The sequence below is a fragment of the Diceros bicornis genome, chromosome 21 (assembly GCF_020826845.1).
Source record: "Diceros bicornis minor isolate mBicDic1 chromosome 21, mDicBic1.mat.cur, whole genome shotgun sequence".
Classification (NCBI taxonomy): domain Eukaryota; kingdom Metazoa; phylum Chordata; class Mammalia; order Perissodactyla; family Rhinocerotidae; genus Diceros; species Diceros bicornis.
The window spans coordinates 35,967,385-35,985,262 of record NC_080760.1 but is presented as its reverse complement, the minus strand read 5'-3'; the positions used below and the strand labels follow the sequence as shown (position 1 = coordinate 35,985,262).

Below are 17,878 nucleotides of genomic sequence, written 5' to 3'. Positions count from 1 at the left end.
GTACATACACACACGTCCCTGAGAGCCGACCCTTGTCAATTCTCGTCAACCCTTGTCAGGTTGGACAATAGTCCAAACCAGCAAGAAGAACCAATTCGAAGCATCTGGGGAGAGGAGGTGGCGTTCAGGTGATAGGTGAAACAGAAAAGTCAAAGAAGTTTAATTACTTAAAAGGAAATTTTATCTTCTAGAGAATGCTAACACTGCCGCAAAAGTTAATTTTATTTACGATATTAAATCACGGTAGAATACAGAGGATAATTTTTTAAAAATACTACCTGGGTGGTGGTTCCATAAGTGTGTTCAGTTTGTGAAAATGTATTGAGCTGCACACTTATGATATATGTACTTTATCTACATTACATGTCAATAAATTCAACTTTATAGTTAAAGTTTAACTACAAATTTAACTTTAATAAAGTGAAAAATGTTATCTGGATTTTTTTTCTTCCTGGTCTGAAAGACTCTTTTGTTAGGGGCTCTGAAATTAATAAATGCTTTCTGCCAATTTGGTGCTTTTTCCATTTGGTGGAACAATGCCTTTGCTTACCCTTCCCAGCTCTGTGCGAAAAGACTATAATTAAGTAGGGATGTTTTCATTTAGCAAACAAAGCAAGAAAAACAACACAGCAACTACACCTCTTGGAATCATCTCTGCATTTAAAGACAAAGCCATCTACCCAGGGAGCCTGCACACAAAGCCTGTATTAATGGAAGAATACCCTCCTCCCTTAAAAACTCCCAGCCACGCCTTCCGCTGGTATCGCTCCTCGAAGATCCACTTTTATTTTGCTCCAATATGTGCCTCTTCTCTCAGAAGGTTCTGCCCCCTCTTCTACTCCGTGTGTGTTCTTTTTGGTTTTGGTTGCAGAATGTTTGGCATAGCCTCACCCTTCCCCATCCCCCTTGATCCATTCACTCTAGAATCTCAAAACTTAAAAACAAACAAGAGCTATTTTCTCTAGAAAAGACTCTGAGTTCCTAATCTCTTCCAGATGGAATAAACTGACACGATAACTGATAATTAGAGTCACTGGATTCAAAGCACGCTAAAGATGGTATTCAATTTCTACAGGTTCACTCAAGGAATTTAAATTTTTAATTTTTAATGCCGATTGTGGGAAAGTGAAGAGCCTGCACTATTAGCAACTTTTTGGCCAGGATCACTGTTTAGCAACTGGAGGTTTAAAGCATGTTACTTAGCCCATCTCAAATTCACTTTCCGTATCTGTAAATTGATGGTGAAAATCTCTCCCTCTTAGAGGTGTAGGAAGAATGAAATGAAAGAATGTGTGAAAAATACTTAGGATGGTACCTAGAGCATAAAGTGCTCACTAAATGATGGCTATCATTATTATTCTTATCCTTTGAATGTTTATGATCAGAACCTACAATGAGTAAATAAGAATAGAGTGATCTTAGAACAGCAAATATGTACTACTGGTTTTACTCAAATTTGAACATTTCACAGGTTAAGGAAGAGAGAAAAGGGCTGCCCATTGACTTCTTCCCAAAACTAAGAAAGATCATGCATTCATTTATCTATTCATCTCTTCAACAAACATTTACTGGGTACATGCGACGTGCTGGACATTGAGGCTCCAAAGTTGTGTATAGCCTCAGGGTCCATGACCTCAAAGAGCTTCTAGTCAAGCTGGAGAGACTGAAACATCAAGCACAATCACCTTGGAGAAGCGGCTGCTCTGATTGCTGGGCTAGAACCCAGGGTGATACAGAAGCAGAAAGGGAGCCAAAATAATTCATTACAATCCAACCACATTCCATACTGGTAAAACAATGGCTACTGAGAGTACTCTGTGCCAGTTCCAACCATCACATCACACATGGTACATGCTCAGAGAAAAACAGAAAGAGCAAGTTAATTTTCCATTGACAATGTGGGCAATTCTACCTGCCTGTCCACTCAGGGAGATAGGAGACAACTCATTTCAGTTTTCAGGTGGGTCTCACAGGCTCTAGCAATCAGAGTCCCAGCAGGAAACTATGAGGATGTGCAAATGGGCTAATAAAAAGTAGTTTATAATAAAAGAACTATGGGCAGGGTTAAGAGAAACTGAAAGGATGGTGAAGCTCTAGACTAGCAGACTGCAGTGATCGTTAACAACTCTAGGCCCGAGGATTACGAAGACAGGGCAGTTTCCAGAGCCTAAAGTGGATACATGCAAGGAGAAGGCTGCCTGACAGGAGCTGTGGTCTTCAATAGAGAGGAGAGAGCAGAGAAATAAATACCGTGACCTCACTCTCCTCCCTCCCACCTACTTCCTGCTAATGTCTCCCATTGACTTGGAATAACAGTCCAAGCCAACGGCAGTGGAGCCGTTGATGCAGTCTGTATAAGTCAGCCTCCTGGGGCACACGGCAGATTGGACAAGCATAGGGAATGGATCTGGAGGACAAACAGAAATGTCGTGCTTACAGGCTGGGCATCTCACCATGCTGAATATAATTCTAACATACAATGGCATGTGGTTTTTATGCAACTTGGGTAAAGCAAGGATACTTTTGACTACATGCATTTTTCCTTATATAGTAGAAATATAACATGTCCTGTTCTAGACGAGACTCCACTGAATTTTATCTCATGTAGCCCTCACAACAACCTTGTGAATTACGCATTTCCTTCCCATTTTACAGATGAAAAACAAATTCAGACAGGTTGCATGTCTCGATAAGTCGCAGGGGAAGAACTCTGACGCACGCCTCTACAGCTCCTGAAATCTTAAATGGTTTTTCCATTCTACCAAGGTGAAAACTACAGAGATTGACTGGCAAAATCAATGTTACAGAGACTTGGTTTGTAGCCCTGCAATTACACAAGATTAGGAAAAGTTGGCAGAAGTAACCAGTACAATCAATCTCTAACATCAATAAATCCAGTCCACTGTTGAAGCAGCAACGTGTTTACCGTTGAATCAAGTCATTTCTAAATAATCAACCAGAGCTGGAAATCTGTAGAGGACAATCTGGGGCTGAGGACTTCTGACAAGCACACCTGGCCTGCTGCCTATTCTGCATGTTAACAAAACTCTAATAATATTGCCATATATTATATAGAAGGGGGAGGGTGGCATTGTCAAGAAACAGTAAGGAGAATGTGATTTCCAAAACCAGACCCAAAGATTTAGTATGAGCCAGGAGATGAATACCTTTTTCAGGCCCATTTAAATGTCTATTAAGCTGCATGTTATTTACCGTTATTTAGTGGTGTTCATTACTGCTACCAGCTTGGACTGAAGCTGCAGATTGAAAAACAGTTAGATCACGGGCTCTAGAGCTGGAAATCAGGGTTCGAAACGCTCCCCATGCTTTCCAGCTGTGCGAAGGTAGGCAAGTGAGTTCACCTCTCAAGCCTCAATTTCCTTATTTGCCAAAGGGAGAAGAACAGTTTTCATCTCATTGGTTTAGAGCGAGGCTTTCATAAGACAACACATGTAAAGTGCTTGGTATACAACAAGCATCAGCAATGCCCTGTATTTGCTGCTTTCATCATTATTAGCAGCATCTTCAGGCTTACTCCACTGTCTCTTCGACTCTTCTGATCGAACACATCTGGCGCTCACAGTAGAGAGATGCTTTCGTCTTTCTCATGCTCCCCAGTACACTGACAAGATAAGCCTGTCTGCTCCCCGCCTGTAACCCCTGCCGCCTTTTTTTTAGTGATTTTCAAATTTTTTATTTATCTACTTTTTATTATAGTCAAATATACATAACATAAATTTTACCATTTTAACCATTTTTTAGTATACAGTTCAGTAGCATTAAGTACATTCCCATTATTGTGCAATCATCACCACCATCCATCTCCAGAACTTTTTCATCTCCCCAGACTAAAACTCCATACCTACTACCTAATAACCCCCCATTCCTCCCTCTCCCCAGCCCCTGGCAACCTACTCTAGGAACCATCTCGATGAATCTGACTACTCTAGGTACCTCATATAAGTGGAATCATACAATATTTGTCCATTTATTTATTTAATCATTTAATGTTTTATTTAATGGCTTATTTAATTAGCATGTTTCATTCATGTTGAGGCAGAATTTCCTTCCTTTTTAAAGCTGAATAATATCCCATTGTACGTATATACCCCATTTTGTTTATCTACTCATCCATCAGTAGACACGGGTTACTTTGACCTTTCAGCTATTGTGAATAATTCCGCTACAAACATGGGTATACAAATATCTGTTCAAGTCCCTGCTTTCAGTTCTCTTGGGTACACACCCAGAATTGGAACTGCTGGATCATATGGTAATTATATGTTTAATTTTTTTGTGTGTGTGTGAGGAAGATCAGCCCTGAGCTAACATCCATGCCACTCCTCTTTTTGCTGAGGAAGACTGGCCCTGGGCCAGTCATCCGTGCCCATTTTCCTCTACGTTATATTGGACACCACCACAGCGTGGCCTGACAGGCAGTGCATCAGTGCGCACCTGGGATCCGAACCCAGGCCACCAGCAGCGGAGCGTGCGCACTTAACCGCTACGCCACGGGGCTGGCCCCTATATGTTTAATTTTTTGAGGAACCACCATACCGTTTTTCACAGCTCCTACACCATCTCACCAGCAACGCACAAGGATTCCAATTTCTCCACATCCTAGCCAACACTTGTTATTTTCTGGGTGGTTTTTTTTTTGTAATCACCATCCTAATGAGTATGAAGTGGTTGCATCACTCCTTTTTGTGTTTCCAACAGCTCTGTGTTCCCAGATTTCACCACCCCCACTTCCCAGTCCCTGGGCATAACCAAATGCGTAGTCACTGGCTAGTGCTATTAAACTATTAAACATTTGAATAACCTTTCAGGCAAAACATACAACTTCGCATGACCTGCTATAAATAAATTTTTTTAAAAAGAAGAAAGAAAGAGAAGAAAGGAGATGATTATGAGTATCCAACAAGGATGCAGTTCTAGATGAAAAATTTCCCATGACTCTACATCGAGCTGCATAATGAAACCACTTAAATTTTTGTTCTAAAGTTGTTGTTAAACACCCTGTGAGAACTGATGATGGCCCTTTAAAAATAGCATAGTTTTAAAACTGTTGGGGCTGGCCCCGTGGCTTAGCGGTTAAGTGCATGCGCTCCGCTACTGGCAGCCTGGGTTCGGATCCCGGCGCACACCGATGCACCGCTTCTCTGGCCATGCTGAGGCCGCGTCCCAAATACAGCAACTAGAAGGATGTGCAGCTGTGACATACAACTATCTAATAGGGCTTTGAGGGAAAAAGCAAAAAAATAAAAAATAAAAACAACTGTTTACGGGCCGGCCCCGTGGCTTAGCGGTTAAGTGCGTGCGCTCCGCTACTGGCAGCCTGGGTTCGGATCCGGGCGCACACCGATGCACCGCTTCTCTGGCCATGCTGAGGCAGCGTCCCACATACAGCAACTAGAAGGATGTGCAACTATAACATACAACTATCTACTGGGGCTTTGGGGAGAAAAAGGATGAGGATTGGCAATAGATGTTAGATCAGAGCCAGTCTTCCTCAGCAAAAAGAGGAGGATTAGCATGGATGTTAGCTCAGGGCTGATCTTCCTCACAAAAAAAAAAAACTGTTTAAACAACTAACCTCTTTTCTCAAATAAAGTATTACAGAAAATCCCTTTTTTTTTTCCTGAGGAAGATTAGTCCTGAGCTAACATCTATTGCCAATCTTTCTCTTTTTTTGCTTGAGGAAGATTAGAGCTGAGCTAACATCTGTGTCAATCTTCCTCCACTTTATTTGTGGGTCGCTGCCACAGCATGGCTGACAAGTGGTGTAGGTCCGCGCCCGGGATCCGAACCTGTGAACCCAGGCTGCGGAGCGTGCTGAACTTAACCACTACACCAAGGGCCCCAAGAAAATCCTATTTTTTAATTTTATTTTATAACACAACATTTACTTATAAAAGTTAAACAGTGAAACCTATAAGGTAGTTTTGATTAACACAAAAAAACATGGAAATACGAGCAGTGGTGAGGATAATTATTACTCCCCCTATGATTAGCTACAAAATCCAATTAATTTGTGCATTTTGTTTCAGTCGTTGGGAGATAATTCTCCATGGGGCTCTCACACGGGTCTCTCTTCATGCCTTGCACGCAGAAGCATTGACAGCTTATGTTCTAGATATCTTTTCAAGAATATTTGCATGATGAACAGAGTTGGAAGATAAAGATAGTGTCTCCCTCTGGAGCAAAAGGGAAGATTTGCCCAGTATTAGAAACATAATGTCTCCCTCTGGGCCATAAAGCAGGTTTGCTTGAAGATCATTACAAAAGATTCAAGTTCCTCAAGTTTGGGAATCCTCTTCTTTAACCCAACCCAGGCAGGCGTCATCTGGCTCTCATTGTGCTGTTCTATGGAACTAAGGCTTGCTTGGGGAACAGTCAAGAAAACAATGATACGCTGGCTACTGCTATTGCTGAGATTAAGCAATAAACTGTCCCTTGTCCCCAATCCAGGGGTCTCCTGCTTTCTGCAGGCAAACTTGTGAGTTTGCAAGTAGGGTAAAATCTTAAGACTCTTTAACAGTTCTTGACATTAGTTATACAGTATCAAAATCATGCCTTGTCACCCAAATAAGCAGTTGCAAAAGGTAACAACTTTTAACCCACTTACACTGCAATCTTAGGACGCTCTTCAAATAAACCAAGAAGGCAGGAAATGTTTATTCCAAGGTTCTATGAAACCACTAATTAATAGGGCAGCACAAATGAACTATGAAATTGTTGTACACAACGTCAGGAAGTATTTTTATTACAGTTTGCAAAATAATTAAAACATTTTCAACGTAAAATTTGGATCATTTTGCAGAACTCAGGATCTCGGTTTGAAAGGCACTTCTATACCGGAAATGGAACAAGATATAGCCAAAAGCTTGGAGATTTTATTGTTTTTACCCCAGCTCCATGTTTTAGGATTACATTGGTCATTAATCATGTCCCCCATCTCTACAATGGGATTAATTGCGGAAACTGGGTATAACTCAGAATTGTACAGACATGTTAATGTATACGATGCTTTGTAAACTGTAAAGAGGCAAGACGAGGTAAACCTCTGGCTACTATTGCTTGTCATTAAAAGCAAGCTCTCTGTAGCTCTCTCGGTACGAGCTCAGCAGCTCACAGCAATCACAGCATGTAGAGTCCTTTGTTCATTCAACAAATATTTATTGTGCCAGGCACTGGGAGGGAACAGGAAAAAGATCCCAGGGGCACATGGTGGAGAAACCTCTGATAAGATAAAACACACAAAAGAGCTTTTCCTCTTTGGATATAGTTTCTCCTTTATATTTTCCTTCAGTCCTATGGAAGAGAGAATACAAAAGAAGCAGTGGGAACTCAACAGAGATCTAATGGCACACAGGTACTTGAAACCAATTCTTTAATCAGGTCTACCCTCCTGAGCAGAACAAATAGACTACTAGTGGCTGGAAAGAGAAATTCCGGCTGCTGAGAAAACCAAGGCCCTTTGGGTGAAAAACTAAACTAATGTCTTTATGAACCAGACCTAGAAGGGCTTTAACTCTGTATTACGGCCGAGATTAAATTAGAATTGAGAAGTCTCTTCCATGCCTGGAGATGAATCAGGGTTAGTTTAAAATGTGTGTTTCAACCACTAGTTTTAGTAAGCAAAGTCCAAATTGTACCTCGAACTCATATCCTCTTTTATAGCTAATTCTGCTTATCAGTATATAGAGCACATGATAATCCTGAGTTCAACTTTTTTCTTAAAGAGATCTATTTTGCCAGCTGTTGAAAGACAACCAAGTTTTGTAGTTTGGAATATGAATCCAAAATATCTTCTACCATCGGAAGGCAGTGTATGCAGACTAAATGCTGTTCTTTTAAGTTACGGATATTTATCCCGTTTATAAAGATTTTATTTGAAAACTAAAAATTGCACTCTTTGGGAGAATGTGAGTTATGTTCATGTGTTGTATGTCTGGGGTATTTGTGCCCCTAAAAAATTAAGTGGAAAACTGTAAGCCCCTCCTGGAGAGACGTCATGCCTTATTCTCTGCATCTTCAGTCCATCAACTGGCCATAGCAAAGGTCTGACGGAGCTTGTTGGTGAAAGTGCATGGGGCCCTGAATGTGCTTAGACGAATTCCTCAAAATAACCAAGTCTGGACATGGATCCAGGGCACACACCCTCTTTCTCACACTCCCCTCCAGCTGGCAGCAGGAGATGAACAACAGCATATACTCATACTCCGAGGTAGGCCCTGTCCTGTGTGCTCACACATATTAGTCCATTAATCCCCACAAGAAGTCTATGAGATCGATACAATCAATATTTCCATTCACTAGATGGGCAAATGGAGGCACAGAGAGGTGAAGCCACTTGCCCCAAGGCACAGAGCCAGGATTCACACCCAGGTAGCCTGGCTCCTGGGCTCTTAACCGCTATGCTAGGCTAAATCTTAAAATGATATGATAATAAATATAACAGTTATCATCTATTTATATTATTATTTACTACTCTAATAGCAGCAGCTAACATTTCTTGGGCTTTTGCTCTGTGCCAAGCACTGTGCTTAGCACTGTACAGACTGTATCTCATTTAATCCTCCCAACAGCCTTTCCAAGTGGGTCCCAGCTTTATCTCCACGTAAGACTACAGATCAGAGAGGTTCAGCAGCCTACTCAAGGTCACAGAGCAAGCAAGCTGTGAGGCTGGGATTGGAGACCAGGGCTGTGTGACTCCAAAACCCACAGCCACCGTCACTCACTGTGCGCGAGGATTCACGTCACCAGCTGCCCCGTAACCTTCCTCATGTTGGGGCAACTTGAAAGGGCCAGCTTCTGCCCCTTCACCAGGATTCATTCGAGTACCTATGAGTTAAGGTAACTAGAGTGATGTAAATACTAAGAGGTAGCAGAGTCATTGACTTTTAGTTTAGAAACACAGCTTTGTCCTACAAAACAGCAGATGGAGAAACCCCACTACAGACTGGAAAGCCAGGGCGCCAAAAATCAGCATGGTTCAGCAATACCCCAGCCAGAAACCACCGAGTTTCACAAAGTTCTATTAATAATACAGAACAAACAAGCAAGAGGAGAGCAAAAAGGAAATACTGACAATACAGCCAGCCCCGCAGAGCTGGTCGGAGGTTGTGGAAAGCAGTGGCCTACACACCTGCCACCCCGGGCTCAGGGTCTCCTCTGTCCCTAAAGCTGTATCACCAACTCACAGAAATGTCTTAACTGCTTCAAGTCCTGGATGCTCCTTCTGAAAAACTAGGCAATAACATAATGTCCTATCTATTTTATATTATTATTTACTACTCTATTAGTACTCTGTTAAAGGAGTTCAGACAAAATAATCTAATGGAAGTGCTTTGAGGAGCTTAATTTACAAACAAAAAGTGTTGTTGTTTTTACCATATTTACAGAATACCACGTAGACTTATCATGAAGGAAACTCATTTTACTCCCCTTTCCCAATGACACTGTAAAATCTTAGAATATTTTCAGTCAGTTTTTACAGAAAATTCCATACCTGGATATTTACAAACTCCATGTTACATTTTAAGTTAAACTATGTTTTGAAGTAAACATTGATTTCATCCATTTAATCTCCATAAATAATAATAATAATAAATCTTTTCTAATATTTTAAAATATTATTTTAATTGAAAATATTATTTTATTTATTTAAAATATTATTTAATTTATTTTAAATAATATTTTAATATTAAATAGTTAAATAAATTAAATTATTTTATTTAAAATATTAATTTATTTCAAATATTATTTTAATTATTCTAACATTTTAAAATATTATCTAATACTTTAAATATCTAAAATCTTATCTAATATTTCTAATATTCTAATAAAAACATATAAAAATGTTTTCTAAGTTTTATTAATAGTCTAGTAGCAATAAATTTGGGCTTTAGGCTCCTGGGTTCAAATCCCAGCTGTTTTTTACCTTGGGTAAGAGATTTAATCTCTCCCTGCCACATTTTCTTCATCCATAAAATGGGACAATGATCTAAATTGGGGTTGTTATGATGATCAAATAAAATGGACTAGTTGGGATGTCTGATACACATTAGCAACCAACAAATATTACTGATTATTATTATCTTAAAAGGAAAACACCAAAAGGAACATATGTTTTGCAAGACCTTCTTTCATAAATGTTAGAGATATCCTAAGCAAGTATTCTGGCAAAAAAAATATAGGAAAAAAACTTCAATACTAGAATAAATAAAATACTTGAAAAGATGAGCTATGAACAAAACCAACTATTTACTTCTTAATGTTATTTTTTAACATCCAAAACTTACAAAACAATAGTACATGCTGAGATTCATGGTAAAGATGTCCAGAGAAACACAGAAAATGCATAAAAAATAATTAAATGTATACTCTAAACAAAACTGATCAAGTAGGTAAACCAAGCCGTCAATTCCAAAGGCCTCCAAGTTTGTTCCAGGCATGTTCCAACGACCAAAAGTAGAGGCCAAGATTTATAAGGTGGCAGCTAGTTCATGCAAGGATAAGTACTTATTAAATTACTTTTCCTAATGCTAATTGCGCAAGCAGTTTGAAGAAATAAATTTACGTGGAAATTGAGACACTGAACACTAATGACTGGAAAGCCAACTGCACACAGAAAAAAGATAGCAATATTGATCAACTCATCCAGGGATCAAAATTTTATTCATACTTTTCAGCAAATATTTACCATCTATGATTGGCCAGGCATATGCTAAACCATAAGAAATACAGAGAAGGATAAAGCAGTCCCTACTCTTAGCTTCTAATGCAGTAAACATACAAAGACGAAATTTGAATACAGCTCTTTGATGGGGTAAACACGCAGCAGTGGCACCTAACTCAGTTCTAAGTTGGTATGGAAGGATTCTCAGAAAAGTCATATTAAATATGAAGCCAGGAAGAGTCAGAGTGAGCTAGGCAAGGGGCTAAGAGTGGCGTGAAGGGTCTTTAGGCAGAGGGAACAGCATATGCAAAAAGTACATCAAATTACCACTTCTCTACTCCCTACTCTCCAATGGCTTCCCACTACACTTAAATAAAATCCTCTATTTGTTTCATGGCCTTAAGGGTCCTATGTTATCCGGCCCCAAGGCATCTCCTACTCTCCCCCTTACTTCTTGCCCGTCAGACACTCTGGCCTCCTTACTGTCCTCAAATATGCCCAGTACATTCCTGCCTCAAAGCCTTTACCCTTGCTGTGCCCTCTGCCTGGGCTGCTCTTTCACCAGATATCTACAAGGCTCATTTGATTCAAATGTCACCTCTTCAGGGATGTCTTCCCTGTCCACTCTATCTAAAATACCTCGCCAACTTCAGGAAGTCTATTTTTCTTTCTAGCCCTGAAAACCACCTGTATTAGACACCATTCCTCTTCACATGTGATCCCTAAAGTTTGCCTCTTCAACCAGAATGCAAGCTCCACGAGGGCAGAGGCTTTGTCTGTCTTGGGTTCGGGGCAGATTTCCAGAGCCTATAAGTGTGCTTGGCATGTGGTGTGGGTTCAGTAAATATTTGTTGAATAATTAATGAACTTATAAATGACCTGAAGGCAGAGAGGAGTCTTGGATGGTCCAGAGACACAACGGTTCAGCGTAAATGGTGCATAAGATGTAAGGGGAGAAGCCATCAAAGGTGGGCTGGACTAAGTCTGTTTTCTAGAAGGTATGAACAACTTTCTTTAACTTTTCTTATTTTTGTCTTGCCATCATACCCATACAATTAACAAGAACAGTTCTCTATCAGACATTTTCAATTATTATTAGTCCCTGCTCCCATAGTGTGGTTGCCCAGATCCCAAGAGATAAGCTGTAGCTAGAGAAGAGTATTACAGAATCTCCTGGCTTCCTTCCATGGAAATGACATGTATGTTTTTGACAACATAGAATCTTACGGTTTGAAGGGACCATCATGGTAATCTAAATAACTAACACCTGCTAGAATTTTCCAAAAGGAACTAAGAATGTAAAAAAAAAACACAAAAAAAAACCAGCAACAAAACATATACACCCACTCTAGTATACAAATGGAAGTGTTGATGGATCCCTTTTATTCAAACTCATGTTAGTCAGGGAGATGAGGGATTTTCTACACTTCAGTATAGAAAGCAAGTTACATGAGAACTAGTACATATTTACCATTGAGTGGTTGGACAATATCAGCTCCAGAAACAGAGGTGAACAGAACTGGGATAGAGGCAGAACACAGGAGAGACAGATGGAGAGTGGTCATCAGTATCATGTTAATATCTGAAATGGCTATCATTTGCGGGATCTGACTAAATCCCAGAGATACTGAGCTAAATACTTCAGTACTTGACAGAGTTTATTCTTTTAATGCTCACAACACTAAACACCTAGGAGGTTATCCTGTCACCAATCCCATGTCATAAAAGAGGACATTGGGGTTTATGAAGGTAAGGTGACAGGGCTAGAATTCAAACCCTGTCTGGCTCTTAACCATCATGCTACTTATCTGACCACCCAGGCCTCTCTCTCTATCTCACCAACCCACTCAACATAGAGTAGGCTCTTTTATGTGATAAATACCTATTTTTCAACTCCCCGAAACCTTGAAAGGCAGCCAGCATTAAGGAGGAGGTACCGAGCCGCACCGGGGTTCGATCCCGGGCGCGAACCGACGCACTGCTTCTCCGGCCATGCTGAGGCCGCGTCCCACGTACAGCAACTAGAAGGATGTGCAGCTATGACATACAACTATCTACTGGGGCTTTGGGGGAAAAAAATAAATAAACAAAGTTATAAAAAAAGAAAAAAGGAGGCGGTACCATTGCTCCTGTACTCCTTCCTCTAATGATTGGAAAAAAACAAGGAAGATAGGATGAGAAAGAAGCCACAGAAATAACAGATGAGCTCAGAGACAGACCACTGGGGAGATTCAAGATCCACCAACTGGATACTCCTGGGCTACAGTATATTCATCTCTTCCAAAGAGCTGAGAGATTATTCCTCTTAGACATCCTGCTATCTGAAGTTCTCTCACGACTCAGCTCTTGACCTGCACTTGAACTCCTCCTGCACATGATGCTTCTTCTCTAGCCATTTACAAGACTAAACTTCCAATTTATACAGCAGTATTTAAAATACTGATGCAGTTGGCAACTGCATCACTTGATGGCAAACATCAAGCTCTTTCCTTTTGTTTTTACTTCCAGAGTTTTGTTAACTTGACTTAAATATAGAAAATACTATTTAAATAAATTCTTTGTTAAGAATCTTATGAAATCAACTTAATTTCCAGCAAAGAGAAAAGCAAATGAATGATAGAGTTATTTCATATTAAAAGGAACAGTTATGTAACCATCTCACAGGGAAGAGCCAGGCTGAAGTCAAAATGATAAAAGACTGAAAGAGCCTTGCTTCTCTACAAGTCAAGTTTACAGGGGGGAAGTTCACGTGCAACATACTTCTCATACAGCCTCTGTCCTCTCATGAAGGCCTTCACTTCGTTGTCCAAGGGAAAGGTGCCGTCATCCTTTCTAAAGCGGTAGAAGAGTTTGACGTCCTTGAATTCCTTATGCTCATCACACACTGAAACACAATATACACAGAGAGGCACATGAGAAAAAAGAAAACTCTAATTTCTCAAATGAAGATACTAATTAAGAATTGTTTCACTCCTTCATTTTTCAAGCACACAAATCTCTCTCATATGATTTAATACATGTGAAATACTTAGCACAGTACCCGGTACAGAATAAGTGCTCAGTATTACTAGCCACCAGCACCACCATCACCATCATCATCATCAATATTATCTATTGAAAGAGTCACAAAACTCAATGCATCATTCATTCCACAAGCTCTTCTTGAGAATGATATTGGGGCAGGCATCAACCTCAAAGAATGTGAAGTCTAGTGAGATAGAGAGAAACGTCAACACGTAATTAAAATATGGTGTGATAAGGCTGTGAAAAGGCGAGGAGAGACTGCAATGAGAGCCCAAAGGAGGAGTACCCAGAACCCCAGTAACCTAGTTTTGTGGAATGGGTGCCTCTCTGAAGAGTCTGCTTATAAGTGGAGACCTGAAGAATAAGTAGAAATTGGTTAAAAATGAGGACAAAGGGCATTCCAACCCAAGAGAATAACAGCATGTGAAAGGTCTCAACCAGGGTTAGAGAATTCAAGGACACATGTTCAGGAATGTCCATCGAACCATTGAGAGTAAAAGCAAAAACTTGGAAATAAACTAACTGCCCTTTAGGAGAATGGATAAATGTGTGATGGCATCATTACACATGGCATACGACACAGCAGTGAAAATGGACAAACCAACAAGGGATACACCATCGACATGGATGAATCTCACAAACAGCGTGTTGATCAAGTGGCAAAAGAATAAACATGCCTCTCTATGATGCTTATAATACTTAAAACAATATGATACATTGCTAAGAGATACATATACAGAAAGGAAACCCAACGAAGTCCATGGAAATAAACACAAATGCCTCTTGGAGGGAGGAAGGGAATGTAATTGGGAAGAGGTACACAGGAGACAATAGAAAGTAAAATGTCTTATTTCTTAAATGGGTAGCTTCATATCTGGAATAGAAGATTTGGTCCACTGCTTCCTCTCAAGTTACCTTGACTGTTGCCATCTCACTCACCATGATGAATAATGCCCCGGTCTGCTAACTTCTGCATGAGTTTAATTGCTGTCTCTCTGTCAGAAGCCTCTTTGTGCTCAATCAGCCAGTCAATCAGTTCTTTTGCAACAAAACAGTTTGGGTAGGTTTTGAGATGATGTCGCCTATCTTTAATAACCTTTTCTTCATGCAGCCTGAGCCTGGAAAGAAAATAAATTTGGCAATCATTTTAGGAATTTTGACGACAAATTATTAAACCAATCCCAGAGAGCAGTAACAAAATGGAAGCTCTAAATGCATCAGAGTGTCCTTCAAATATCTTTATGTCAGTGGGTGATTTCCATACTATCAGAGCCCAGAGGCCCCAGAAAGTGGTTCCACCTCCGGATCTTGAAATGACACAGGTAAATGGGAGGGAAAAACAACCACAAACATCCTAGAGCTCCCCTGCCACTCAGGAGACTGAGAAAAGCTCTCCCACTCCTACTCTGCCTCAATCCCTTCTCTTTATCTCTCCACTAGTGGCCTATGGCTTCAACCAACCAACAAACAAACTCTAGAAACTTGTTGAAACCAGGTACTTCCTCTTCATCACAGATTGCTCAGGGTCCACTATATTTGCATTCATTCATTCATTCATTCATTCATATGATAATTATGAATGAGCATCTACTACCCACCCATTAGGTACTTCCAGGCATTAGAGACATACATCAGAAAATACACAAAGATCCTTGCCTTTGCGGGCCTTGTTTACTATAGGGGCTACAGCTAATCCTCTCGTGGGGCTTACTAGGTTCCAGGTAGGTGCTGATCTGAGCACTTTACATAGATTGACTCACTTACTGCTCCCAACAACCTCATCAGAAGTTTCCATTACTATCTCCATTTTTTTTTTTACAGCACAGAGAACTGAGGCCTCAGAGAGATTAAATGACTTGCCTAAGATCTCACAGCTAGGAAGTGATGAAAATGAGGTTCAAACCCTGATGGTCTCACTTCAGCGTCTAGCTTTCCAATTCTGTATTATGCTGCCTCTAGGCAGCAAAGGATAAACGAAAAATCCAGAAGAGAGAGATTAAAGCTGTTGGACAAATACAACTGATTTACCAGCTGATGGCCTAGCATGGAGAAAAGTGGTTGACATGGAGCCTTCTCTTACTCCCTTCAGAACTCAGTGACTTTTTCTGAAAAGAAGCTAAACTTGCCTTTTAAAAAAAAAAGTTTCTTCCATTTGTCTTCCTTTCTTTCATCAGCCTTGCATTTACTTTTTAATTCTCAAGTGAATAATTTGAAATTAAGTCAATTCAAAGTCAGCTTCAGTCAATTGGGTCAATGGGGTGAACTTGCTTTCTACTTCACCCATGCTCCTTACCTCATATTCTCAACATTGTTGAGAAATGGGAATGCCACATGAATAAATCACACAGTGACTGTGTGACCTGGGCAAGTGACTTACTGTCTCTTTCTTCCTCTGTAAAGTGGAGGCACTTATGCCTACTCTATCCTTGGCAATGTTAAGATTTGGGGACATAATGTCTGTTAAGCACCAGCAACTCAGCATAGTGCCTGACATATAACAGGTCCCATCCTCCTTTCTTCCACTCCCTAAAGAAGGAACTAGATCATACTCTTCCCTGTTTTTTGAACAGAGTGCACTGAATGGAATTTAATGGGTTTTGATATCCTAAGCGTTGCCGTTATGAGTGGGAGCATTCTGGGCTGGAGCTCTGAGGCTTAGATGCTCTTCCTTACTAGACCACTATTATAAGCTGAACAGTGTTCCTCTAAATTTCATACGTTGAGGCCCTAACCCCTAGTACTTCAGAACGTGACTGTATTAAGAGACAGCGTCTTTAAAAAGCAATTAAATCAAAATGAGGTCATTAGGGTGGGCCCTGATACAATATGACTAGCGCCCTTGTAAGAAGAGGAGATTAGGATACAGACAGGCACAGAGGGAAGACCATGTGAAGACACAGGGAGAAGATGGCCATCTACAAGCCAAGGAGAGAGGCCTCAGAAGAAACCAACCCTGCCAACACCTCGATCTCAGATTTCTAGCCTCCAGAACTATGAGAAAGTAAATTTCTGGTTTTTATTTTGGGAGGAAGATCGGCCCTGAGCTAACATCTGCCGATCCTCCTCTTTTTGCTGAGGAAGACTGGCCCTGGGCTAACATCCGTGCCCACCTTCCTCCACTTTATATGGGACGCTGCCACAGCACGGCTTGCCAAACGGTGCGCAGGTGCGTGCCCGGGATCCGAACCGGCGAACCCTGGGCCGCTGCAGCGGAGCGTGCGCACTTAACCGCTTGCGCCACCGGGCCAGCCCCAAATTTCTGTTGTTTAAGCCACTCAGTCTCTGATACTTTGTTATGGCAGCCTGAGGAGACTACAACAATCCTAACTGCTCAAGACTGGAGGCTCGAGAATAGTCTAGGATGAAAGGCTTAGCTGGGGCTTCAGCAATGGGAAGGGAGAGGAAGAGAGAAAGGAGAGTTCTAACAGCTATAAACCTCATAGAGAGAAAAGAACCATTTTAAATGAGTTCCTACTATATGTCCAGTATTGTACTAAGTATTCACACATGCTAACTTAACTAACTGCTACGGTCCAAGTGTTTGCATCTCCCCAAAATTCATATGCTGAAATACCAAACCCCAAAATGTCAGTTATGACGACAGTCCAGAACACAGGACTAGGAATATGAAAACTTGGCTTTCGTCCTGACACTGCCAGTAATTCCAGATATCAAACTTCTGAGCATCAGAGTCCTCATTGGTAAAATGGGGATAATGGTACCCACCTTGATTACCTTGTCATACTGTCACGAGCTCATTAATAAAAATAAAGACAACATTTGAGCCCTAATGTGCTAGGCACAGTTTTAACTACTTTATTAGCATTAATCCTCATGACAACTCCCTGAGGCAGGTAATGTTAAAACCACAAATAATACCAATGTAGAGCCATAATTATTAATAAAAAAAATGAACCCCAATAAAAAAACACATCACATAAGCCTGCTAAAGTCATCACATGATTCCTTCTAATTAATTCAGTGACAATGACACTGAGTAATTTGTTTAACATGCTCAAAGTGGCAGAATGCAAAATATTAATTCTTAGACTTGATGTCTGTCAGGAATCCAAGAATAATGAAGACCAATTTATTTAGAAATTGAAATACAGAACAAGCTACCATATAATTTGGTGGAGGAGGAATATGTTATGAGCCAAGAGAGGAGTT

The 17,878-nt window shown here is 40.5% G+C and overlaps 1 protein-coding gene across 2 annotated transcripts in view; it reads right to left on the bottom strand.

The window, feature by feature from the left end:
• DEPTOR (DEP domain containing MTOR interacting protein) overlaps positions 1-17,878 on the bottom strand; it is a 149,781-nt gene that overhangs the window by 90,253 nt on the left and 41,650 nt on the right. For both annotated transcript variants that reach the window (XM_058564859.1, XM_058564858.1), the window contains exons 2-3: positions 14,648-14,826; positions 13,445-13,568 (exon numbers count right to left, since the gene is read on the bottom strand). In XM_058564859.1, the coding sequence (XP_058420842.1) occupies positions 13,445-13,568; positions 14,648-14,826 (303 nt within the window). The remainder of the gene's footprint in view (positions 1-13,444; positions 13,569-14,647; positions 14,827-17,878) is intronic.